Source organism: Salmo trutta, chromosome 21, assembly GCF_901001165.1.
Source record: "Salmo trutta chromosome 21, fSalTru1.1, whole genome shotgun sequence".
Lineage (NCBI taxonomy): Eukaryota > Metazoa > Chordata > Actinopteri > Salmoniformes > Salmonidae > Salmo > Salmo trutta.
The window spans coordinates 8529386-8553176 of record NC_042977.1 but is presented as its reverse complement, the minus strand read 5'-3'; the positions used below and the strand labels follow the sequence as shown (position 1 = coordinate 8553176).

The 23791-nt window shown below is 42.1% G+C and overlaps 2 protein-coding genes across 5 annotated transcripts in view; one reads left to right on the top strand and one right to left on the bottom strand.

Annotated features, from left to right (window-relative positions):
• The window catches only part of LOC115156604 (ATP-dependent zinc metalloprotease YME1L1), a 79964-nt gene extending 62909 nt beyond the window's left edge, over nucleotides 1-17055 (bottom strand). For 3 of the 4 annotated variants that reach the window (XM_029704103.1, XM_029704102.1, XM_029704104.1), the window contains exon 1: nucleotides 16816-17055. In XM_029704103.1, the coding sequence (XP_029559963.1) occupies nucleotides 16816-16848 (33 nt within the window). In that variant the 5' untranslated portion in view covers nucleotides 16849-17055. The remainder of the gene's footprint in view (nucleotides 1-16815) is intronic. The other variant, XM_029704101.1, reaches the window with a different exon arrangement.
• LOC115156606 (chromosomal protein D1) lies at nucleotides 422-3536 on the top strand. Its single transcript, XM_029704105.1, has 2 exons — nucleotides 422-555; nucleotides 1543-3536. The coding sequence occupies exon 2, from the start codon at nucleotides 1590-1592 to the stop codon at nucleotides 2490-2492; it is 903 nt and encodes a 300-aa protein (XP_029559965.1). The 5' UTR covers nucleotides 422-555; nucleotides 1543-1589; the 3' UTR covers nucleotides 2493-3536.
• Nucleotides 17056-23791: the final 6736 nt, after the last annotated feature.

Genomic DNA, 23791 nt, shown 5'->3' with positions numbered 1-23791 from the left:
TGAAATTAGGTTTCAAGTTTCATTGTCACATGCACAAGTACAGTGGGTGGACTAAAAGGCCAGCAACACAGTATTATTCAATGCCCTATGAAATGACATCTTATATACATTCTACAGATCCTATTGAGTATTCCCTACAACACTTTTACTGCTGCACATAGAATAACGTTTGCCAATATGTTCGCCAATATGTATTTCATACAGTGATTTCCATTGGGGGCATTTATTTGACCTTGGAACATGTTTTAAACCCCACATTTATGCAAATGTAAGTTAAATATTAACACATATGAATCATTGTTAATGTTTAGACAATTATTATTCATATATAATGAACAAATACAGGTTATTGACACTAGTGTACTATTACGTGGGGGACCTTTATTTAGAAAAATTTAGAAATTCTGTGACCGGAAAGTACTTTTTGAAAATTATTATTATTATTGTTGCTGACGCGACGCTGATAAAGATTTGTTACTTATTATTCTCAGACGGGGTAGCTACAAACAACGAGATAGAAACCATCGCGTGGTGAAAATAAGGTTTTCCCCCAAGGTAATGCATGAATACCGTGTATTTTTATACAACTAGACGTCAACTAGCAATAAGGCTAACATGTGTCTCTAGCTAGCTAGCTAGAATAATTGATTACCCAACCCAGTGTGCGTCATTGCCGTGTATGCTTTTCTTTGTTTAGCCTAAAATGTTGTCGGCACTGTTTTGGCTAGTTAGTAACGTTATGAACGAGCTTGCTGGGTAATGTGGGTTAAAATGTAGTTATTAGACTAACGTCTTGGTAGCTAGCTAATATCAGTACCGCTAGATAGCTAACTGAAGAGAAACGTGCGTTAGAAGAACCTGTCTTCTGCCATAATCTTTTTCTCATCATGCTGTTGTTGCTTGTGGAAAAAGTGTCATTAAGTGGGGTGGGATTACACAAAGTGGACAAATACCAACGTGTGCCATGCAAACGCATTTGAAGCCATTTAAAAACTGTTACATTGTCATATCTAAGATCAAAATTGTTTGTATTAGCGGCACTGCAGTCCTAGCCCATTACATATAACTGGTGACTTGTTTTTTTTCTTCTTCACATTGATCGACAAATTTATTTTCGTTCGGTGGTTACAGTAAGTAGGCTTTTCTTTTCGCTGACGGTTTTTATTGAAGTCAATTTGGCCCATGTCATCAGGGTAACGTGGTTCTGGGCTGGAAACGTTACAATACAACAACAAATTGCCATTGCATGCCACTAAATTCAGCATGATTTTAAATACCTGACTAGCTCCCCTAGATAAAACGGAGTAATTCTGTCCTGCGGCAGAACAGGAATTTCAACTGACACAAAAAAGGCCTAACTTTTTTTTTTTTTTTTTTAATAACACATTTTAGGGTAACATTTTCCAGCTCACTTGATCGATTCTTGACCATTTTGTTTCTCTAAATTATACAACCTGTTGAATTTAGGTTTTCAAAGCAATGGAGGGAGCCATGAAGAATTTGTTTTAAGTAACCATGTGAATGTATTTTACGCCCCTGAAGATCACAGGTCCATCTAAAAACGCCACTGAAAGAGCCAGGTTGAGAGAATGGAAGGAAAGGAGATTAAAATGGAGGTGGAAGAAGAGGCAATCAAGTCTGAAGAAGTGCAGGTGGATGCGGCTGGCAGCGAAGAGAAGTCAGATGAAGCTTTGTCTAATGGTAGCCACACAACCCCTAAGAGAAGCAGGGGTAGGCCCCCCAAAAACCGACCCGTCTCTGAATCAGATCAAGCCTTATCCAACGGTAGCTCCACAACCCCTAAGAGGGAACGGGGTAGGCCCAAAAAATCAGTCACTAAGAAGGGAAGAGGTAGGCCCAGTGGAGCCTTGTCTAATAGTAGCACCACAACACCTAAAAAAGGTCAGCCAAAAGGATCAATCTCCAAGTTAGGTGCTAGCCGCATCACACCTAAGAGGGGAAGGGCAAAAGGATCAGTGTTGACAAAACCCAAGATGCTGAAGGTTATAGGCAAGCCGTCGCAAGGCCGACCCCGTAAAGTGGTTGACCCCTCCCCTAAGAAGTGTGGCCGGCCCATTAAAGTTAAATCAAAAAGGGGTAGGCCAAAGAAGATCCTAACACCAGAGGAGGAAGAGGAGAGAAAGAAACTGGAAAGTCAACCAAGAGTGTTGAAGCCACTTGGAAGGCCACGCATCTATCCCCGCAATGACCCACCAGCCATTGAGCCTAGAGGAAGAGGCCGCCCATGCAAGGCTAACGACAAAAGGGGTGCTCACTTGCGAAAACCCCCCAATCCCAAACCCCCCATCTATGATGGTCCCCCACGGAAAAGGGGCCGTCCCCCTAGTGCAGCAAAAAAAGATAAGATCAAGGCAGAGCAAGATGAGGCCAACAGTGAACCTCCAGTCAAACGATCCTGCAACTCCAACGAAAAAAGCGAGGAAGGATTTCCTCCAGTCGAAGAGGACAGTGAAACGGGAAAGGTGAACTGAGGAAAGTGAAACCAGAAAGGGGAATGGAGGGAAGTGAAAACGGATGAATATACAGAAGACACCAAGAAGCCAGTGACCGCAGTAGCTTTCTCGGGGCCATAAGCAGGATGTCTGGCGACAGCCCGACCAGAGCAAGTACTCCCCACTTCATAGCTACCCTGTTTTTTTGGGGGGGTTCCAGTATAATTGCTGATATGAGACCATCTGATAATGCAGTTTTATATTGGTGATCTCAGTTATGAACATGGATAATGCACTCTTTCACTTGTCTGATTGCATTCACCTTTATGGGGTTAAAATGGTTAGCCTAATTGTTGACCTGGACCATGCAACTTCCAATTCTTTCTCTGCATTGTTGGGAAGGGCCCACAAGTAAGCATTTTACGGTTAATCAACGCCTGTTGTTTACGAAGCGTGTGACAAATACATTTGATTTGAACCCAACATCTCTCAAATTTCATCATTTAAAATGTACAGTTTCACTACTTGAGGGTTTTCTTCCCAAATATAATCCTTGTAGTTTGCTTATCAACGTTACCGCTCAGATCTTATGATTTAGACTTATGTTGTTTTTTGGTTGACTGTCAGTCCTGATCACTAGGCCTACTTTGACATAATCAGGGGAGTAACGTTTCAAACAGGACAGCTTGAGAGATTTTTAGATTTTAGTCAATGTTTTCAATAATTATTTTCTTTTGTGACATTTTAATGTGTTCATTGTCATTAAAAATCTGGTTTACAAAAATGTTATAGTTGTGGATGGCTTGGTTTCACAGACCCTGGACAAATGTTATACACGTTTATGTAGGCTACATGTATTGGGCTATATCATGAAGTCTTGACCATTGAAATTCCAGTATAAATGCATTCCTTTATGTATCCACCTGTCAATTTAAACTCTGCCACTGACCAACTGCATTATACAGTGGCAAGAAAGTATGTGAACCCTTTGGAATTACCTGGATTTCTGCATACATTGGTCATAAAATGTGATCTGATCATCTAAGTCATAACAATAGACTGCTTAAAACTAATTTTAAAAAACATACAATTTCATGTCTTTATTTTCACACACCATGTAAACATTCACAGTGCAGGGTGATGAACCCTTGGATTTAATAACTGGTTGACTCCTTTGGCAGCAATAACCTCGACCAAACGTTTTCTGTAGTTGCGGCTCAGACCTGCACAACGGTCAGGAGGAATTTGACTTCCTCTTTACAAAACTTTCAGTTCAGCAATATTCTTGGGTGTGAACCCCTCTTGAGATCATGACACAGCATCTCAAATCGGGTTGAGGTCAGAACGTATTTTTTTCTGTTTAAACAATTCTGTTGATTTACTCGTTTTGGGTCAGTGTCCTGTTGCATTACCCAACTTCTGTTGAGCTTCAATTGGCAGAGAGAGAGCCTTACATTCTCCGTCAAAATGTCTTAAACTTGGGAATACATTTTTCCGTCAATGATAGCAAGCTCTCCAAGCCCAAACCATGATGCTCCCTCCACCATACTTTACAGTTGGGATAAGGTTTGTTGGTGTGCTGTGCCTTTTTTTTCTCCAGTGTTATGTTTCTTCCAAACAACTCAACTTTAGTTTAATCTGTTCACTGAATATTTAGCCAGTAGCGCTGTGGAACATCCAAGTGCTCTTTTGCTAACTTCAGACATGTTGCAATGTTTTTTTTTTTTTTTTTTGGACAGCAGTGGCTTCTTCCATGGTATCCACCCATGAACACCATTTTAGTTTAGTCTTTCACGGATTGTAGACTCGGCAGAGTTGTTAGCATGTTCCAGAGATTTTTGTAAATATTTAGCTGGCACTCTAGGATTCTTCTTAACCTCATTGAGCATTCTGCACTGTGCTCATGCAGTCATCTTTGCAGGACTGCCACTCCTAGGGAGAGTAGCAACAGTGCTGAACTTTCTCCATTTATAGACAATTTGTCTTACCGTGGACTGTTGAACATCAAGGCTTTTAGAGATAATTTTGTAACCCATTCCAGCTGCATGCAAATCAACAATTCTTAAATCTTTTGTTCAAGCCATGGTTCACATCAGTCAATGCTTCTTGTAAATATCAAAACTCCCAATTGTGAGTGTATTTTATAGGGCAGGGCAGCTCTAACCAACATCTCCAATCTCGTGTCATTGATTGGACTCCAGTTTAGCTGACGCCTGACTCCAATTAGCTTTTGAAGAAGTCTTTAGCCTAGGGGTTCACATACTTTTTTCAACCTACACTGTGAATGTTTAAATATTGTATTTTTCTTGTCTATATTGAATACAATATTTTGTGTGCTAGTTTAAGCACACGGTGTTCGTCTTGTGACTTAAATGAAGATCAGATCAAAGTTTATGACCAATTTATGCAGAAATCCAGGTAATTCCAAAGGGTTCACATACTTTCTTGCTACTATAGCCTAGAGTATCTATTTAGATAATCTTTCCCATATTGCACATCAATTCACTACATTTTACATTTGTTTATTCAGCCTTTATGTTTTTGCTTATAGCTGTATTCATTTACTTTAGTTTGCTCCTCAATTCATGCACCTTGGTTGGAGCGAGAGAGTTCTTCATATTGCAATAATACTGTACCAAAAGTGACATTTGGATAGTGCAATTTGCCATGTTCTGAATCAGGCTAATTCTTGTCACTGAGTTTTAATCAAGTAGGCCTAATTTTAGTAGAGCAATGCATTTGTTTTTATTTTGGTCTTTCCTCATACAGATTTGTAGCTTGGGCCCCATCTTTCAAATCCTAAATGACCCATGTCAGCAGTTCTGGTGGGTCTGTAATTGTCTAGGTTGAGGGGAATTTCTGATTAATCCAGAACAAGGTCTGTGAAACCACTGAAAGTAACATGAATTTGAGTTGTTTTCAGAGTGTGTAAATTGTAAGTTTACTGCAATAAAATGTCAAACTTTATTACAAGTGGCTTTTAAATGTCAAAGCTTAATGTCTTATTTAGTATCTCTGGCTTTCGAGTATCGAATTACATGTTAAATTGTGAGCCAAGTCAGTGTCCCTGGAGCTGTTTTAATTTGACCTTTTAACTAGGCAAGTCATTTAAGAACAAATTCTTATTTACAATGACTGCCTACCCCGGCCAAACCTGGACGACGCTGGGACAATTATGCGCCACCCAATGTAGGGGTAAATGCATTGCATAAGGGCACACCGGCAGGAGACGTACCTGTGATTTCACATCAGCAGCCCCCTGTGCATGGGTTCACAGCGTGGTAGCCACGGGACCAAAACAGTGGAAAAGTTGAGCCTCCTGCTTTAACACTCTTAGTTATGGAAATTAACCCACTTTCTGCATCATATTGCTGAGTCTATCTTTTATTTAAACTTACTGTGCCGGTGGGCATGACGGTTAGTCTCAAATTACCCCTGTTAACAATACCTTTTAGATGGTCATTAACCTCTCTGATGCATGTGGGACGAACTCGTCCCACCTACGTAACAGCCACTGAAATCCAGTGGCGCGATTTTTGAATCGTTAGAAATACTATTACTTCAATTTCTCAAACATATGACTATTTTACAGCTATTTAAAGACAAGAATCTCGTTAATCTAACCCCACTGTCCGATTTCAAAAAGGCTTTACAACGAAAGCAAAACATTAGATTGTCAGCAGAGTGCCCAACCAGAAATAACCAGACACCCATTTTTCAAGCTAGCATATCATGTCACATAAACCCAAACCACAGCTAAATGCAGCACTAACCTTTTATGATCTTCATCAGATGACACACCTAGGACATTGTGTTATACAATACATGCATGTCTGTTCAATCAAGTTCATATTTATATCAAAAAACAGCTTTTTACATTAGCATGTGACGTTCAGAAAAAGCATAACCCCCGCAAACTTCCGGGGAATTTACTAACAGTTTGCTAAATTACTCACGATAAACGTTCACAAAAAGCATAACAATTATTTTAAGAATTATAGATACATTACTCCTCTATGCACTCGATATGTCCGATTTTAAAATAGCTTTTCGGATGAAGCACATTTTGCAATAATCTAAGTACATAGCCCGGCATCACAGGGCTAGCTATTTAGACACCCACCAAGGTCAGCCTCCACCAAAATCACATTTCCTATAAGAAAAATGTTCTTGCCTTGCTTGTTCTTCGTCAGAATACACTGCCAGGACTTCTACTTCAATAACAAATGTTGGTTTGGTCCCAAATAATCCATCGTTATATCCAAACAGCGACGTTTTGTTCGTGAGTTCTAGACACTATCAGAATGCTTCATCACGGTGTCGCGCATGGCGCAATGGCGTAACAAAAATGTCTAAATATTCCATTACCCTACTTCGAAGCATGTCAACCGCTGTTTAAAACCAATTTTTATGCCATTTATCTCGTAGATAAGTGATAATATTCCGACCGGGAATATGCATTGAGCCTAAACAGCCGAATTAAATTTCTCCTCAGGAGCGAATCGTGCACGCGCCTCATTCAAAGGTCCTCTGAGCCGCCACTTGCCAAAGCCGATAATGTGTTTCAGCCTGAGGCTCCCTCGTCAACCTTCAGTTATTTCCCGGGCTCTGAGAGCCTATCGGAGCCCTGGGAATTGTCACGTTACAGCTAAGATCCTTACTTTTCAATAAACAGATGCAAGACGCACGACTCCTTGTCAGACAGGGTACTTCCTGCTTGAAACCTTGTCAGGTTTTTGCCTGCCATAGGAGTTCTGTTATACTCACAGACACCATTCAAACAGTTTTAGAAAATTCAGAGTGTTTTCTATCCAAACCTGAACAATAATATGCATATTCTAGCTTCTGAGTTGGTGTAGGAGGCAGTTAAAAATGGGCACATATTTTTTCCAAAATTCTCAATACTGCCCCCTATCCCCAACAGGTTTTAACAGACTTCCCAAACAGGTCTGTGGTAGACCCACTTACTCTGCTAACCTTGTCAAAATAAAAGTCCCCCACAAGTTATTCCTTTTGTCCACATATGGTGCGTGACGTGCTGGACTTTTACGTGTAAGCAGATAAATTGGGTCTAAAAAAAGACCCTGGTTTGGAAACACATACCTTCCTTCAGATACGGTCTCAAATTCCCCATTTTAACATAACCCACCGGCACAGTAAGTTTAAATTCAATTTTATTTCACTTCTGGCTTCTCACAGACTTTTTGTGCAACCCAATACAATAGGCCAAAGACCGGCAGTCCCCGTGTACCGGTTCGTACATAAAACAAATCTCCATTCAGACTGCAAAACAGACTATTTCCTCAACCCGATTTAATGTCGAGGTGAAAATTAAAACGGGGGGGAATATGCATACATTCTTTATGAAACCACCATGCTAGAGTGGCTAATACCTAGGAATGCTAGTCCCTGATGTTACACATCACTTTCAGCCAAATCGGGTTGCAGCCGTCTGTTTACCCGTCAATGTGGAGCGCAACATTAAGATTAGCCACTAGCGTGATGGTGAAAATAAATTGGGTTTCATAAAGAAAGTATGCATTTTTCACCCCCGCCTTATCACCATTAAATCAAGCTGAGGAAATTGATGCTTTTGGAGCCTGAATGGATAATGTTTTAAGTACGAATGGGTCCACGGGGATACGAGTGTATAGCTGGCTGCCAGGGTTTTCGTTATAAAAATGTGCCGGACATTTGACCAGCTCCATTTTAAAATTTACCGGACCCATATGCATTGGGTGTGTAACCTGATTAGGACTTTGTTGGGTTCTGAGAATGAAATGTTACTTATTCATGCCACTGATGGAGTGATAATGTTGAGGGTCTACAGCAGAAGTTAAGGGTTATAGGTGGAAGGTATATAGTGGGTGCAACTAAGCTTGGAATGTGTTGAGTGCAGGGAAGCAATTACATGTGGCAGGCATTGATAAGAAGAGAGGGTAATGTATAACGTTTACATTATGTCAGGATATGTTATTGTTAGCCATCAGGGATCCTCTGGGAGGAGAAGAGACAGTCTGGTATCAATAACCATGACAGCCTTGAGTTGGGGAGGAGTGAGCACTTTGGGGCAGAGGTCAGGTCAGATGAAGTGAGGAAGAACCGATATCACTAAAGGTTCTGTCTAGCAACAGGGATGCATTGGCTGTTCAGATGTGCAGGAGGAGGAGGAGACTCAGCATATGAGAAAGGGTTAAATATCAGTGCTTGTGTGAAGTCGTTGTCTAAATTACAGCTGTAACGACCCTTTGGGAAGAATTAAACCAGTGTCCGCGAGTTATTTACTCTGAAAAATAAGAACATAACGTCCATCCATGTTGCTCATAATGACATCACATTTAGATTATGGTATTCAGCCGCACCAATGTGTCAGAGGAAATGCTGTCTAGCTGGCGACCGAAGTCAGCGTACAGGCACCCAGACAGCCACAATGAGTCGCTAGAGCGCGATGGGACAAGGAAATCCCGGCCGGCCAAACCCTCCCCTAACCCAGACGATGCTGGGCCAATTGTGCACTTTGTTTCATGGGTCTCCCGCTCACGGACAGGTATGACACAGCCTGGGATTGAACCTGGGTCTGTAGTGAAGCCTCAAGCACTGCACCACTCGGGAGGCCTGCTAGGCATTTTTTTTTTTAAAGTAGCCATTGGTCTTCTGTGGCTAAATTATAGGCATACTCCTGGTGGAGTACTCTGAATTATTTCATTCATTTCTGAACAGAGTAGTAATTCTATAACTTTGGAAAATGTATTTCAATTAAATCTGGGGTGCTGCAGCTCCTCCAGCGCCCTTCCAGCGGCTGATTATATAAGGAAATAAATGAAGTACAATGCTGGAGAGATGAGTTGCAGGCTCAACTCTAGCAGAGAGAGGGAGAGATCATAGAAAATAAATATCATACTAGTTCTGCACGCTTCTCTCTCTCTCACCACAGCAACTGCCATGCGTTGGTCTCAAACAGGCTATATGTTGCGTAAACCATAAACCCGGGCCGGCCCAAAACGAATTCAATTGTTCGAATATCAGGCGCGGGCTGAAAATCTAGGTTCACATTACGTTTTTTTCAGGGGGCAGGAAAATTCATGAGAAGGCAACTCGAATGAGCTCTGAATGCTTTTATTAGAATTTTTACATTGAAAACTGACTTTTTACTCTCTCATGTAAAGGTACCAGATCGGGCCAAATAGTTTCCAGAACTTAACAGTCCGATCTGGCTCAAATTAACCACTGCATTTAGCCAGGCTAATAATATAACTCACTGTTTGCAAAAAAAAGACCGTTCAATGAATGACTGAGCGCGTATAGCCCTGGGCTATAACAGATACGTTTCTTCTTTCTTTGCACAGGAAAAACACATTTCAAGCAATTCTACTACACTTCATATGACTGGTAGACATTAGCAGAATATTTTTTTAATATGACAATTTACAGGGTAGCCTAATCTGCTGACACTGATAAACAGTTCATATAATAGGCCTACGAGAAATGGAGGAAAATATTGTCCAAAAACAAACTTAAGTGGCACTGACCTAACAATGATAGTGAACATGCGCAGTGCGCACTCACCGGGGCTATGGCTGATGCTCTTCGCTGGTGCCAGTAAGATAGGCCTACTTGTTCGCTCAATTAAGTTGAGACTTTTGATGGCTAAAAGACAGATTCGTATTTTAAAATTGTCTTCACTTTACAGCAATAACATGGCTTTCCCACAATTTAATTTTTGAAATATTGCGATATGCCTGGCTGGCTGGGCCTCTACTTTTCACTGAGGGTTGCAACTCAACAATCATCTATTTGGCATTTGCTGCGCTGCCCAAATGATCGCGCTGCCTTTCCTTCAGGACTGTAGGCAATGTGATTTAAAACAATCCACAACTTATTTTTGTTTAAGGCTAGGGGGAGCTAATGATCGCCTGTGTCCAAATCATGCTTCAGTAGCCTATTTTATGTGTATATATAGACAGGAGTACTGTAGGCTAAATTAGGCTATATCATTTTGGCAATTTACTTAGGGAAAGCTTCCCCTAGCCTTATGGACGCGGCGCTTATGTCAATCGGTCAGCTTGTCGAGAAAGAAATAGCCCAAACAGACTCTGGGACAGCTGTGAGACGATAGATCCCACATTCATACAACCAGTAGGCAAAGGTACATTTTTATTTATTTTTAAGCAAAGAATCTGACGCAACAGCTCAGAACGTTTAAGCTTAAAAATGTTGATAAACTATTATTTCTTAACATTATTAGCGCAGCAACGCACACAAGGCAGTATGGTACATGCAAATGTGCATTTGGCTACAGAACAATGAACGTTGAAAACCAATAGAACATAGAGAAATAGCCTAGTGGTTTCAATGGCATATGAGAATCTTTATAAAATAATTGCCTTCCCTGATATGGTCGGATTTTGCCTAGGCTACTTTTGAAGCAAGGTAAAACATGCCTCATAATATGTAGTAAAATGTTCAGGTTTCAAAAAATTAAGTAGCTATATGTTTTCAAAATGCATACTGCCTCCAGCTCATTGCAAAGTGGTGTGTCTTGCTGATGAAGCCTGTCTTCTGTTGCCTATGCATTTGAATACAGAATAGGATGTGCCAGTCAATTACCAGTTAATAAAAAAAAAAATGCTATTTTTAATCGTGGCCCAAACTATTTTAAAAACCAGATTGCATTTACACTTTACAAAAATGCAACAATTTCAAAGATTTTACTGAGTTACAGTTCATATAAGGAAATCAGTCAATTGAAAAATTCATTAGGCCATAATCTATGGATTTCACATGACTGGGAATACAGATATGCAGCTGTTGGTCACAGATACCTTAAATTAAATTTAAAAAAAGTAATGTATGGGTGTGGAAAATACCAGTCAGTATCTGGTGTGACCATTTGCCCCGCATAGAGTTGATCAAGCGGTTGATTGTGGAATGTTGTTCTACTCTTCAATTGCTGTGCGAAGTTGCTGGATATTAGCGGGAACTGGAACACGCTGTCGTATATGTTGATCCAGAGCATCCCACACTCGCTTAATGGGTGACATGTCTGGTGAGTATGCAGGTCATGGAAGAACTGGGACATTTTCAGCTTCCAGGAATTGTGTACAGATCCTTGCGACATGGGGCCATGCATTATCATGCTGAAACATGAGGTGATGGCAGCAGATGAATGGCACGTCAATGGGCCTCAGGATCTCGTAACAGTATCTCTGTGCCTTCCAATTCCCATTGATAAAATGCAAGTGTGTTCATTGTCTGTAGTTTATGCCATAACCCCACCATGGTGACATCAGAAAACCGCTAGCCCACACAACACCATACATGCTGTCTGCCCATTACGGTTGAAACCAGGATTCATCCATGAAGAGCACACTTCTCCAGTGTGCCAGTGGCCATCGAAGGTGAGCATTTGCCCACTGAAGTCAGTTATGATGCCAAACTGCAGTCAGGTCAAGACCCTGGTGAGGACGACGAGCATGTATTTGTGCTTCCCTGAGACGGATTTTGACAGTTTGTGCAGACATTCTTCGGTTGCGCAAACCCACAGTTTCATCAGCTGTCCAGGTGGCTGGTCTAAGACGTTCCAACAGGTGAAGAAGCCGGATGTGGAGGTCCTGGGCTGGCGTGGTTACACGTGGTCTGAGGTCGGTTGGATATACTGCCAATTTCTCTAAAACAACGTTGGAGGTGGCTTCTGGTAGAAAAATTAACATTCCGTTCTCTAGTAACAGCTCTGGTGGACATTCCTGCGGTCAAAAGGCCAATTGCACACTCCCTCAAAACTTTACAGAGATCTGTGGCATTGTGTTGTGTGACTGCACAAATGTTTATACAAGGAATTTCTCCCATTCTTCTTTGCAGATCCTCTCAAGCTCTGTCAGGTTGGATGGGGGAGCGTTGCTTCACAGCTATTTTCAGGTCTCTCCAGAGATGTTAGATTGGGTTTAAGTCTGGGCTCTGGCTGGGCCTCTCCAGGACATTCGGAGACTTGTCCCGAAGCCACTCCTGCATTGTCTTGGCTGTGTGCTTAGGGTCGTTGTCCTGTTGGAAGGTGAACAATAACCCCAGCCTGAGGTCCTGAGCGCTCTGGAGCAGGTTTTCATCAAGGATCTCTCTGTACTTTGCTCCATTCATCTTTCCCTCGATCCTGACTACTACCCCCAGTCCCTGAAAAACAGCCCCACAGCATGATGCTGTCACCACCATGCTTCACCGTAGAAATGGTGCCATGTTTACTCCAGACGTAATGCTTGGCATTCAGGCCAAAGCGTTAATTCTTGGTTTGATCAGACAAGAGCATTTTATTTCTCATGGTCAGTCCTTTAGGTGCTTTATGGCAAAACCAAGCGGGCTGTCATGTGCCTTTTACTGAAGAGTGGCTTCCGTCTGGCCACTCTACCATAAAGGCCTGATTGGTGGAGTGCTGCAAAGATGATTGTCCTACTAGAAGGTTCTCCCATCTCCACAGAGGACTCTGGAGCTCTGTCAGAGTGACCATCGGGTTCTTGGGTCACCTCCCTGACCAAGGCCCTTCTTCCCCGATTGCCCAGTTTGGCCGGGGGGCCCAGCTCTAGGAAGAGTCTTTGTGGTTCCAAACTTCTTCCATTTAAGAATAATGGAGGCCACTGTGTTCAATGCTGCAGACAATTTTTGGTATCTTTCCCCAGACCTGTGCCTCGACACAATCCAATCCTGTGGAGCTCTACAGACAATTCCTTCGACCTCATGGCTTGGTTTTTGCTCTGACATGCACTGTCAACTGTGAGACCTTATATAGACAGGTGTGTGCCTTTCCAAATCATGTCCAATCAATTGAATTTACCACAGGTCGACGCGAATCAAGTTGCAGAAACATCAAGGATGATCAATGGCAACAGGATGCACCTAAGCTCAATTTCGAGTCTCATAGCAAAGGCTCTGAATAGTTATATATATATATATATATTTTTTTTTAATCAAATTTGCAAAGCTTTCTAAATCTGTTTTAGCTTTGTCATTATGGGCTAGTGATGTGGAAAAAGTAATGGGGTCTGAATACTTTCTGAATGCACTGAGGGATGTCTCCTTTCATATCTAGAAAAGGACAAATTAGTAAATGAGAAACTGATGCTGCAGCATTGCTCATCTTCATAGATGAATCCAGTCAACATGGGTGTCTTGATAGAGGTCAACCTACAGTAAAACAAATAAAAAGCACACCTGATGTTAGACTATCACTTCTTTTTGAGAATGACACAAATATTAATTCAAAGTCTGCTGCCTCAGTTTGTATGATGGCAATTTGCATATACTCCAGAATGTTATGAAGAGTGATCAGATGAATTGCAAAGTCCCTTTTTGCCATGCAAATGAACTGAATTCCCCCCCCCAAACAAAAAAAATTCCACTGCATTTCAGCCCTGCCACAAAAGGACCAGCTGACATAATGTCAGTGATTCTCTCGTTAACACAGGTGTGAGCGTTGACGAGGACAAGGCTGGAGATCACTCTGTCATACTGATTGAGTTCTAAAAACAGACTGGAAGCGTCAAAAGGAGGGTGGTGCTTGGACTCCTTGTTCTTCCTCTGGCAACCATGGTTACCTGGAAGGAAACACGTGCCGTCATCATTGCTTTGCAGAAAAAGGGCTTCACGGGCAAGGATATTGCTGCCAGTAAGATTGCACCTAAATCAACCATTTATCAGATCATCAAGAACTTCAAGGAGAGCGATTAAATTGTTGTGAACGCTTCAGGGCGCCCAAGAAAGTCTAGCAAGCGCCAGGACCGTCTCCTAAAGTTGATTCAGCTGCGGGATCGGGGCACCACCTGTACAGAGCTTGCTCAGGACTGGCAGCAGGCAGGTGTGAGTGCATCTGCATGCACAGTGAGGTGAAGACTTTTGGAGGATGGCCTGGTGTCAAGAAGGGCAGCAAAGAAGCCACTTCTCTCCAGAAAAAACATCAGGGACAGACTGATATTCTGCAAAAGGTACGGGGATTGGACTGCTGAGGACTGGGGTAAAGTCCTTTTCTCTGATGAATCCCCTTTCCAATTGTGTGGGGCATCTGGAAAAAAGCTTGGCCGGAGAAGACAAGGTGAGCGCTACCATCAGTCCTGTGTCATGCCAACAGTAAAGCATCCTGAGACCATTCATGTGTGGGGTAGCTTCTCAGCCAAGGGAGTGGGCTCACTCACAATTTTTCCTAAGAACACAGCCATGAATAAAGAATGGTACCAACACATCCTCCGAGAGCAACTTCTACCAACAGTTTGGTGACGAACAACGCCTTTTCCAGCATAATGGAGCACCTTGCCATAAGGCAAAAGTGATAACTAAGTGGGTCGGGGAACAAAACATCGATATTTTGGGTCTATGGCCAGGAAACTCCCCAGACCTTAATTCCATTGAGAACTTGTAGTCAATCCTCAAGAGGTGGGTGGACAAACAAAACCCCACAAATTCTGACAAACTCCAAGCATTGATTATGCAAGAATGGGCTGCCATCAGTCAGGATGTGGCCCAGAAGTTAATTGACAGCATGCCAGGGCGGATTGCAGAGGTCTTGAAAAATAAGGGTCAACACTGCAAATATTGACTCTTTGCATCAACTTCATGTAATGGTCAATAAAAGCCTTTGGCACTTATGAAATGCTTGTAATTGTACTTCAGTATTCCATAGTAACATCTGGCAAAAATATCTAGACACTGAAGCAGCAAACTTTGTGTTAATGTCATTCTCAAAACTTTTGGCCACGACTGTATATGGAAGTCATATTGTACCATTTGTGTCTCCCCTTTTCCATGGTCATGGCTAGAAGGGATCCAGCTTAATTCTCCTAACCTACTATGAAAAGTTAAGGTTAGCTAAAGGGTTAGCTAAAATGCCATAAAAATATGTTTTGAAGTTAATTTGCTGGGTCCCTTCTAGCCATGACCCCTTTTCAAAAGGTCTAGATTACATGGTTGCATTCAAGACAAGGTCGTTTTTATTTATCCGTTGACAGCGTCAGCCCATGCTACCGTCGTATTAAAAAAATATTCTGCTAATGTTTCCAGTCATAAAGTGTAGTGGAATTGCATGAAATGTTTATCAAAAGACACATTTTCCCGTGCAATGGAAAGAAACTTCTCTGATAGCCTATAGACCTACGCGCACATTAATAGCCTAAATTATGACTATCCAATCTACTCATCACATTAGGAATAGTAGGCTTACATTAGACTGCAAATGCAATGATAAATGCATGGGAAAAAAGGTTCCCAAAAACTTAACTCACGCGCTGCCTATGTAAGAGACAGACTACAAGCTATCTAGCTAGGTACTGTTGGCTGATTTACTTAGTCTTGTTGTGAACACCTTGTTAGCAGCGGAACTCGAAATCGGACTTACCAGTTGGTTCAGGTCTTGACGGGCAAAAAGGTTTCTTCGCTTTTTCTGACCGTTCTTGAGTCTTATACCGTTGTATTTTCCCGTTGTCTTTTCTGCCTTGTTAGAGCAACCAAATACAGCACAGAAATTGACTGTGGTGATGAATCAACTCGTTTTAGGAACCGTTTTCACCCAGCTTGGGGTAGCCTCTCAGCTGTGGTCGAAAGAATTGATTATGTGGTCTTACAACATGGCCGCAAGGTGGCGTCATACGTCAACTCCCTGGCCACACAAAAGCAATTGGGGACTTTGTGGCTGTAGTGGAAACTGTTTATCGTCCGCACAAGGGCTTGAAAACCACCGCACTAGTTTAAGCACCGCGTTTGCCAAATCCTGATTCGTCCAAATAATGGAAGAAAACCACAAACTACTACTGCTCATAATTACACAATTATACGTCGTGAGCGTTGACAGATTCTCGCCGTTTCATCTGTCCACGGGAGATGAATAGCGGCACCAAAATAAGACCCTCATGATACTATTCTGCAGACCACTGACCTCAATGTAACAAGCTATCCACCTGGTATTACGATAACAGCATAAACTATCTACAATTCAAGAGCTGCTTCTGGTCTGCAGAAGTATGCAACTCTTGGCTTGTATAGCCAACTTTGACTTCTAGCTGTGCTAGCTAGATTGTTGCTATTACCCAGGAAGGGGGCAGTGCCTGACTGGCTGAGTTTCTAGCATTTCTGCTTTGCTGCAGCGGCAGACTCATTAGCCTAGGCTAGCTAACGTTTGCCGGTGAAAGTATATTTTAAAACCCTGGTGAAATTGACAACATATCCCTTACAAACTGCTCAATAACTATCTTATGTGAAGAAAGGACTGACAGATTTGACAGAGGTAAGGTTAGCGTTGCACAACTATGGCTAGCTAACTGGTAAACATTCAACACTCAATGTCAATGGCTAGCTAGTTGCACTATCACATTAACGCTAGCTACTTTCTTACCTGTGGTTGGACTGTTGTTGACAAGGAAAACATTTCCAATGTTGCTTTTAGACAGGCCAACAAATATGTTTCAACGTTCCTTTCCGAATTGTCCTTGTTTCTCTGTCTGTGTTCCTTTAGCTAATGTTACTGAAACTCCTGTTCAATGTGCGATCCACCCATTTAGCTCGTGAAGTTCGCAAGAGGAAGGAAAGCTGCTCATTTTAAAGGTCAACCGGATATTTTTCTTTTTGACAACCGGAGTAAGTTCGCTGGCTAAAGGCTTAAAGAAACAACCCTTAAGGGATAGTTCACCCAAATTACAAAATTACATTTTGCATTGGTTTCCTTACCCTGTAAGGCAGTTTATCATAAAGTGTGGGTCATGATCAATTATGTATACCAGACTGTAAAAAATATAAACCCTGGATTGCTGATGCTATGTATTGGCCATTGAGAGGCAGTCCTCCATACGAATGAATGAAATTCTTAAGCATTTCAATTAAATACAACATTATATACTATCTCCTTCTTGTCAAGAAAAGCACATGAACTAATTCTAATACACAAAGTAAGCAAAACAATCAAGTCATTCCAACATTGCCTAAAATGATGAATAAGATACTAATGAGATAGACCTATATAAGCAATAGGCCTATAAAAATTGAGATGTACAAACTATGACATAAGGGAATGATGAGCGGATAAGAGGCAATCCGTAATTTCTATTAAGACAATAATGAGCGAGCAAAGATGGACGTAGTCAATATAACTATTTGTTCAGCACTTTTGAAATGTACAGCGACAGAATTCAGAACATGGGTTGTTCTTATAGTATTCTCCCTGTACACCAAGTCAGAACCGTAGGATAAATAAAGGGGGCATATAAGCAGACAAAGAAAGCTCTTGCAATATTCAAATATTCAATGACATTACTCTAAAACAGGCTATAGGTTACATGTGCACCACAAAGTCAGAACAGTAGACTAAGTTCTGAGGGGGAAAGGGACCAACTTATTAGGGTAAGGCACATGGGCTACTAACAGCTTACTACACAACATACACTTAGTATTACTTTCTTAGCTACAGTATACAGTAGCAGTCAAAAGTTTGGACACTGCTACTGTACTCATTCAAGGGTTTTTCTTTATTTTTACTATTTTCTACATTGTAGAATAATAGTGAAGACATCAAAACTATGAAATCATGTAGTAACCAAAAAAAGTGTTAAACAAATCAAAATATATTTTATATTACAGATTCTTCAAAGTAGCCACCCTTTGCCTTGATGACAGCTTTGCACACTCTTGGCATTCTCTCAACCAGCTTCACCTGGTCTTAATTCAAGGTTAGGGTTAGGCATAAGGTTAGCAGTGTAGTTTTCCTTCACTCTGCGGTCCAACTCATCCCAAACCATCTCAATTGGGTAGAGGTAGGGTGATTGTGGAGGCCAGGTCATCTGATGCAGCACTCCATCACTCTTCTTCTTAGCACAAACCAGATGGGATGGCGTATCGCTTGCCGAATGCTGTGGTAGCCATGCTGGTTAAGTGTGCCTTGAATAAATAAATCACTGACAGTGTCACGAGCAAAGCACCCTCACACCTCCTCCTCCACGCTTCACGGTGGGAACCACACATGCAGAGATCATCCGTTCACCTACTCTGCGACTCACAAAAACATGGCGGTTGGAACCAAAAATCTCAAATTTGGACTCATCAGACCAAAGGACAGATTTCCACCGGTCTACACAATCTCCTCAGTTGATGTTGAGATGTGTCTGTTACTTGAACTCAGTGAAGCATTTATTTGGGCTGCAATTTCTGAGGCTGGTAACTGTAATGAACTTATCCTCTGCAGCAGAGGTAACTCTGGGTCTTCCTTTCCTGTGGCGGTCCTCATGAGAGCCAGTTTCATCATAGCGCTTGATGGGTTTTTGCGACTGCGCTTGAAGAAACTTTTAAAGTTCTTGAAATTTTCCAGATTGACTGACCTTCATGTCTTAAAGTAATGATGGACTGTTGTTTGTTTTTGCTTATTTGAACTGTTCTTGCCATAATGTGTACTTGGTCTTTTACCAAATAGGGCTATCTTCTGTATACCACCCCTACCTTGTCACAACACAACTGGTTAGTTAATTAACAAGGCACACCTGTTCATTGAAATGCATTCCAGGTGACAACCTCATGAAGTTGGTTGAGAGAATGCCAAGAGTGTGCAAAGCTGTCATCAAGGCAAAGGGTGCCGACTTTGAAGAATCTAAAACATAAAATATGTTTTGATTTGTTGAAAAAAAAAATGGTTACTACATGATTCTGTGTCATTTCATAGTTTTGATGTCTTCACTATTATTATTCTACTACGTAGAAAATAGTAAAAATAAGGAAGAACCCTTGAATGAGTAGGTGTGTCCAAACTTTTGATGGTACTGTATTTACATATGACTGATTCACTGGGGGCTCCCGAGTGGCGCAGCGGTCTAAGGCACTGCATCTCAGTGCTTGAGGCATGGCTACAGACACCCTGGTTCTATTCCAAGCTGTATCACAACTGGCCATGATTGGGAGTCCCATAGGGCGGCGCACAATTGGCCCAGCGTCGTCCGGGTTTGGCCGGTGTAGGCCATCATTGTAAATAAGAATTTGTTCTTAATTGACTTGCCTAGCTAAATAAAGTTTAAATAAAAAGACAAAAAATTCACAGGGCACAGAAGGCATACTCACCTCCTCTTTTGTTTTAGGTAAATCTGAACCAGCCAATGTGATAGAGGACAGGTGATAAGGACTCTGGAAAACCAAAAAGACTACTTACCATTTCTCTCATCCGTGCTGACATTAAAGAGTAGCCAACAGAAGGCAATCTCTTGTTTATCATTACACATTTTAAACCCCTCCTGTTAAATGTGTACATGTTTTAAGATATTAGATTTAAAAATATATATTTGAACTATTATTAATAGTTAGACACAAGCACATATATTTCTTGCTAGGGATGAGGCGTCCTCTTGTCTAGCCTGAGAAGACGATCTAGTTGTAAAATTAACACAAAATGTAGACCATGGTGGTCTCACTTGGTCTTATTGGGGGCATTACACTAGCCCTGATAAAAAGGTTAGAGGTTGGCATTTATTGGAATGACACATGTACTGGAGGCAAGTCTGCAGGATAGTCACTAGCTGGCACAGCCACAAATTCATACATTCTGATTTTAAACCTGACACTAACCTTAACCCCACTGCTAACCTTATGCCTAACCCTAACCTTGAATTAAGACCAAAAAACACATTTTTGTTTTCATAAATTTTTACGATATATTTCCAATTTTGCAGCAGGCCCATCTAGTGGAAATCGCTCAGCTCTGCCTTCGGGACAAGATTCATCCCAATAAACGTCTGACCCTGAATCCGCTCTAAAACTTTTCTAATCTATTTTTATCTCACTGAAAGACAAACACGCCCATTTTAAACGCCTTAGAGCAGGCATAGTCGTGGTAATATTTTACTTGTACAGACTACCAAATACAGCACAATCCCAAATAGTTTCCGAGGCTTCAAATTCCACAAACACAAATGGCACTATTTCACTCGACCAATAGGTGGCAGTATAAGATAGATGTTGACCTGCTGCATCTACATGTACAGTCGTATCAACCGTTACTTCACTCTCAACGAGGCTAGCTATGGAGGCGGGAGGCACATCACCATCTTTGGCCGAATCGAACTACCTTGCAATTAACATTTTAAAAATCATTGGCTCTCCATAGAACCTTTACATCTCATTATGATGAGAAATCAGGCCTGCGCCAAAGCTAGAAAATCAGACTGTAGCTGATTGGCAGCTTTTCAGGCAATTGAGAAATAGATGCAATTCCTATATTAAGAAAGATAAATCAAGCTACTTTATAAAGCACAGTTCAGACACATAAGATGAGACGTGACGTCTTAAGGCGTTTTAGAACAAAGTTGGTTTGATCTGAATGGTCTAGTCTTAGAAGGTCTCATGTTGTCGCTCTGATTTTTAGCACAAATTTCTTTACATCGCTGTTAGTGAGCATTTCTCCTTTGCCAAGATAATCCATCCGCCTGGCAGGTGTGGCATATCAAGAAGCTGATTAAACAGTATGACCATTACAGAGGTGCACCTTGTGCTGGGGACAATAAAAGGCCACTCCAAAATGTGCAGTTTTGTCACACAACACAATGTCAGATGTGTCAAGTTGAGGGAGCGTGCCATTGGAATGCTGACTGCAGGAATGTCCACCAGAGCTGTTGACAGAGAATTGAGTGTTAATTTCTCTACCATAAGCCACCATTAATGTTGTTTTAGAGAATTTGGCAGTTTGTCCAACCGACCTCACACAGCAGACCACGTGTATGGCATCGTGTGGGCGAGCGGTTTGCTGATGTCAACATTGTGAACAGAGTGTCCCGGGGTGGCGGTGGGGTTATTGTATGGGAAGGCATAAGCTACGGACAACGAACACAATTGCATTTTATCGATGGCAATTTGAATGCACAGAGATACCGTGACGAGATCCTGAGGCCCATTTTCGTGCCATTCATCCGCAGCCGTCACCTCATGTTTCAGCATGATAATGCACGGCCCCGTGTTGCAAGGATCTGTACACAATTCCTGGAAGCTGAAAATGTCCCTGTTCTTCCATGGCCTGCATACTCACCAGACATGTCATCCATTGAGCATGTCTGGGATGACCTGTATCGACGCGTACGACAGCGTGTTCCAGTTCCCGCCAATATCCACCAACTTCGCACAGCCATTGAAGAGGAGTGGGAAAACATTCCACAATCAACAGCCTGATCAAGTCTATGCAAAGGAGACGTGTCGCACTGCATGAGGCAAATGGTGGTCACACCAGATACTGACTGGTTTCTGATGCACGCCCCAACTTTTTTTTAAAGGTATCTGTGACCAACAGATGCATATCTGCATTCCCAGTCATGTGAAATCCATAGGGCCTAATACATTTATTTCAATTGACTGAATTCCTTATATGAACTGTAACTCAGTAAAATCTTTGAAATTGTTGCATGTTGCAGTTATATTTTTGTTCAGTGTAGCAGACAATCAGTAGGCAATGCCTACTCATAATTGGTTAAAAAAAAATCACATGATGCACACAAATGATGTCATTGGAAACACTTATCTTCCTCTATCCGTTTTACTAAAAAAAAACATAGAAATGCACCATTTTCACAAACAGTGCATTCGGAAAGTATTCAGACCCCTTCACTTTTTCCACATTTTGTTACCTTACAGCCTTATTCTAACACGGATTAAATTGTTTTTTTCCCTCGTCAATTTACACACAATACCCATAATGACAAAACAACAACAGGTTTTTAGAAATGTTTGGGAAAATACTGAAATATCACATTTACATAAGTATTCAGACCCTTTATTCAGTACTTTGATTACAGCCTTGAGTCTTATTGGGAATGACGTTACAAGTTTGGCACACCAGTATTTGGGGAGTTTCTCTCGTTCCTTTCAGCAGACCCTCTCAAGCTCTGTCAGGTTGGATGGGGAGCGTCGCTGCACAGCTATTTTCAGGTCTCTCCAGAGATGTTCTTTTTATAATTTTTTACCCCTTTTTCTCCCCAATTGGTAGTTACATTCTTGTCCTATCGCTGCAACTCCCGTACGGAATCGGGAGAGGCGAAGGTTGAGAGCTATGCGTTCTCCGAAACACAACCATGCCAAGCCGCACTGCTTCTTGACACACTGCTCGCTTAACCCGGAAGCCAGCCACACCAATGTGTCGGAGGAAACACTGTCCAACTCGTGACCATGTCAGCGGAGTCGCTAGATCGCGATGGGACAAGGACATCTCAGCCGGCCAAACCCTCCCCTAACCTGGACGACGCTGGGCTAATTGTGCGCCGCCTCATGGGTGTCCCGGTCGTGGCCAGCTGCGACACAGCCCAGGATCGAACCCGGATCTGTAGTGACGCCTTAGACCCATGCGCCACTAGGGAGGCCCTCTCCAGAGATGTTCGATCGGGTTCAAGTCCGAGCTCTGGCTGGGCATTCAGGGACATTCAGAGACTTGTCCCGAAGCCACTCCTGCGTTGTCTTGGCTGTGTGCTTAGAATCATTGTCCTGTTGGAAGGTAAACCTTTACCCCAGCCTGAGGTCCTGAGCACTCTAGAGCAGGTTTTAAATCAAGGATCTCTCTGTACTTTGCTCCGTTTATCTTTCCCTCAATCCTGACGTCTCCCAGTCCCTGCCGCTGAAAAACATCCCCACAGCATGATGCTGCCACCACCATGCTTCACCGTAGGGATGGTGCCAGGTTTCCTCCAGACGTGATGCTTGGCATTTAGGACAGAAACTTCAATCTTGGTTTCATCAGATCCCAAAATCTTGTTTCTCATGGTCTGAGAGTCCTTCAGGTGTCTTTTGGAAAATTCCAAGCGGGCTGTCCGTCTGGCCACTCTACCATAAAGGCCTGATTGGTGGAGTGCTGCAGAGATGGTTGTCATTCTTGAAGGTTCTCCCTTCTCCACAGAGGAACTCTGGAGCTCTGTCAGAGTGACCATCGGGTTCTTGGCCAGCCCCCTGACTAAGGCCCTTCTTCCCCGATTGCTCTGTTTAACCGGGCGGGCAGCTCTCAGAAGAGTCTTGGTGGTTCAAAACTTCTTCAATTTAAGAATGATGGAGGCCACTGTTCTTGGGGACCTTCAATGCTGCAGACATTTTTTGGTACCCTTCCCCAGATCTGTGCCTCGACACAATCCTGTCTCGGAGCTCTATGGACAATTCCTTCGACCTCATGGCTTGGTTTTTGCTCTGACACACATTTTTCCCTTCATGTAGAGTTATTTATGCAACTTTAGTTGTGATACAAACCTTAGGCTATACAGTACCAGCCAAATGTTTGGACACACCTACTCATTCAACGGTTCTTCTATATTTTTTACTATTTTCTTGTCACGCCCTGGCCATAGAGAGGGTTTATTCTCTATTTTGGTTAGGCC